The sequence below is a fragment of the Hipposideros armiger genome, unplaced genomic scaffold (assembly GCF_001890085.2).
Source record: "Hipposideros armiger isolate ML-2016 unplaced genomic scaffold, ASM189008v1 scaffold_479, whole genome shotgun sequence".
NCBI lineage: Eukaryota > Metazoa > Chordata > Mammalia > Chiroptera > Hipposideridae > Hipposideros > Hipposideros armiger.
Window position 1 is genome coordinate 191,627 of NW_017731829.1, and position 1,345 is coordinate 192,971.

A 1,345-nucleotide genomic window follows, 5' to 3' on the forward strand; every position below is an offset into this window, starting at 1 on the left:
GATAACTTCTCAAGGAGCAAAAGAGAAAAAGAAAGGCAGGAGCAGAGAAAGCAAGGTTAAGAGGGAAAGAGGAGAGTGGAGCACTCCGGAAGTGGACGTTATCAGGGGGTTGGTCTTCGTCCAAAATTCCACCTCCTGCTCTTTCAACCTCTGTCCTACACTGAGGTTCAAGTCCAGCTGCAGGTACTGCTCCGTCTGATTGTAGGCCGGCCACAAAAGCAGGCCTTCCTCATTAGGGTCCCTGGGAGTGAGCAGAAACAGGGGTGAGGCTTCCATCCCCAAACACCCGGCCGGGTTGGCTGCAGGGGAGGTCTGGACAAGGTGAGCTCAAGCAACCTTGCCAATAGCAGCCATGCTGCGCGCTTGGTTGGCCCCCTGGGTACCACTGTGCATCTGTGGCCCAGCTTCCATCAAACCTTCGCTGGCCTTTATCCTCCTGTCCATCCTTTAAGACTCAATTTGAGCTCCAACCCATCCATGGAGCATAGCCATCTCTTTGACAATGAATTGCTTTGTATTTTGACACAATCAAGTAACAAATTAGGTTTTCCTCTCTCTGCTCCTTTCTCCCTTCCCAGGGAACAAAACGAGGTGCACTCTTAACACAAGCTCTTAGCACAACGCAGGGCTCTGACCCCATAGGCCTGTCTCAGCTGTGTGAAGGGAGGTTCATCTTGTATATGCGTTCTCTGGGGCAGCGCCCACCTCCCACCATCTCCCCACCTCTGCCCAGGGAAAAACCTTGACTTGCAACCAGGGCCTGAGCTGGGAGGGCGAATTGGGCTTTGAGATCCGACAGAAAAGTCCAGAGTCCAAGGCACCCTTGAGGGAAGCAGAAGGAACAGGGGGCCCTTGGGGAAGGGACTCTTTTGTGCCCATCTGAGGCGAGCTCCTGGGGACTTGACGGGCATATACAAACAATAGGAAAGAAAAAAACTGCTGGCCCCAACCTGTGCTCTGCCTGTGGGTTGAGTCATTTCAGTTAGACTTTTCCGGCAACGACTCGTACTTCTCCCCTTTCCAAACGTTACAAGGAAAAGGGACAAGGATAAATGGTATTGGTTTGTGATTTAACTGTTTTCCCTGGTTTTCTTTTCCTACCAAGTTCTACAGTATCCCATCACAAGCACCCCAAGGAGACTCCGAGTAGAGAGAAGCATGTTTCCCCTTTCATGCTGCTGCCCTCTGCTGGACATTCATAAATTCACAGGGGAAGACACTGGGTTTGCTTTTGGAGTTGCGTTTGATTTGATTGGGGGAGACAAAGGATTTTCTGTAAATAAATAAATATTTAATTTACAACAAGGAAGTAAATATTTTATGCTTTTACAGTGATGGAAAAGCA

At 49.7% G+C, this 1,345-nt stretch overlaps 1 protein-coding gene across 1 annotated transcript in view; it reads right to left on the reverse strand.

Annotated features, from left to right (window-relative positions):
• Positions 1-9: 9 nt before the first annotated feature.
• The window catches only part of CES5A (carboxylesterase 5A), a 95,788-nt gene continuing 94,452 nt past the window's right edge, over positions 10-1,345 (reverse strand). The window contains exon 13 of the mRNA XM_019666816.1: positions 10-299. Coding sequence (XP_019522361.1) covers positions 10-299 — 290 coding nt within the window. The remainder of the gene's footprint in view (positions 300-1,345) is intronic.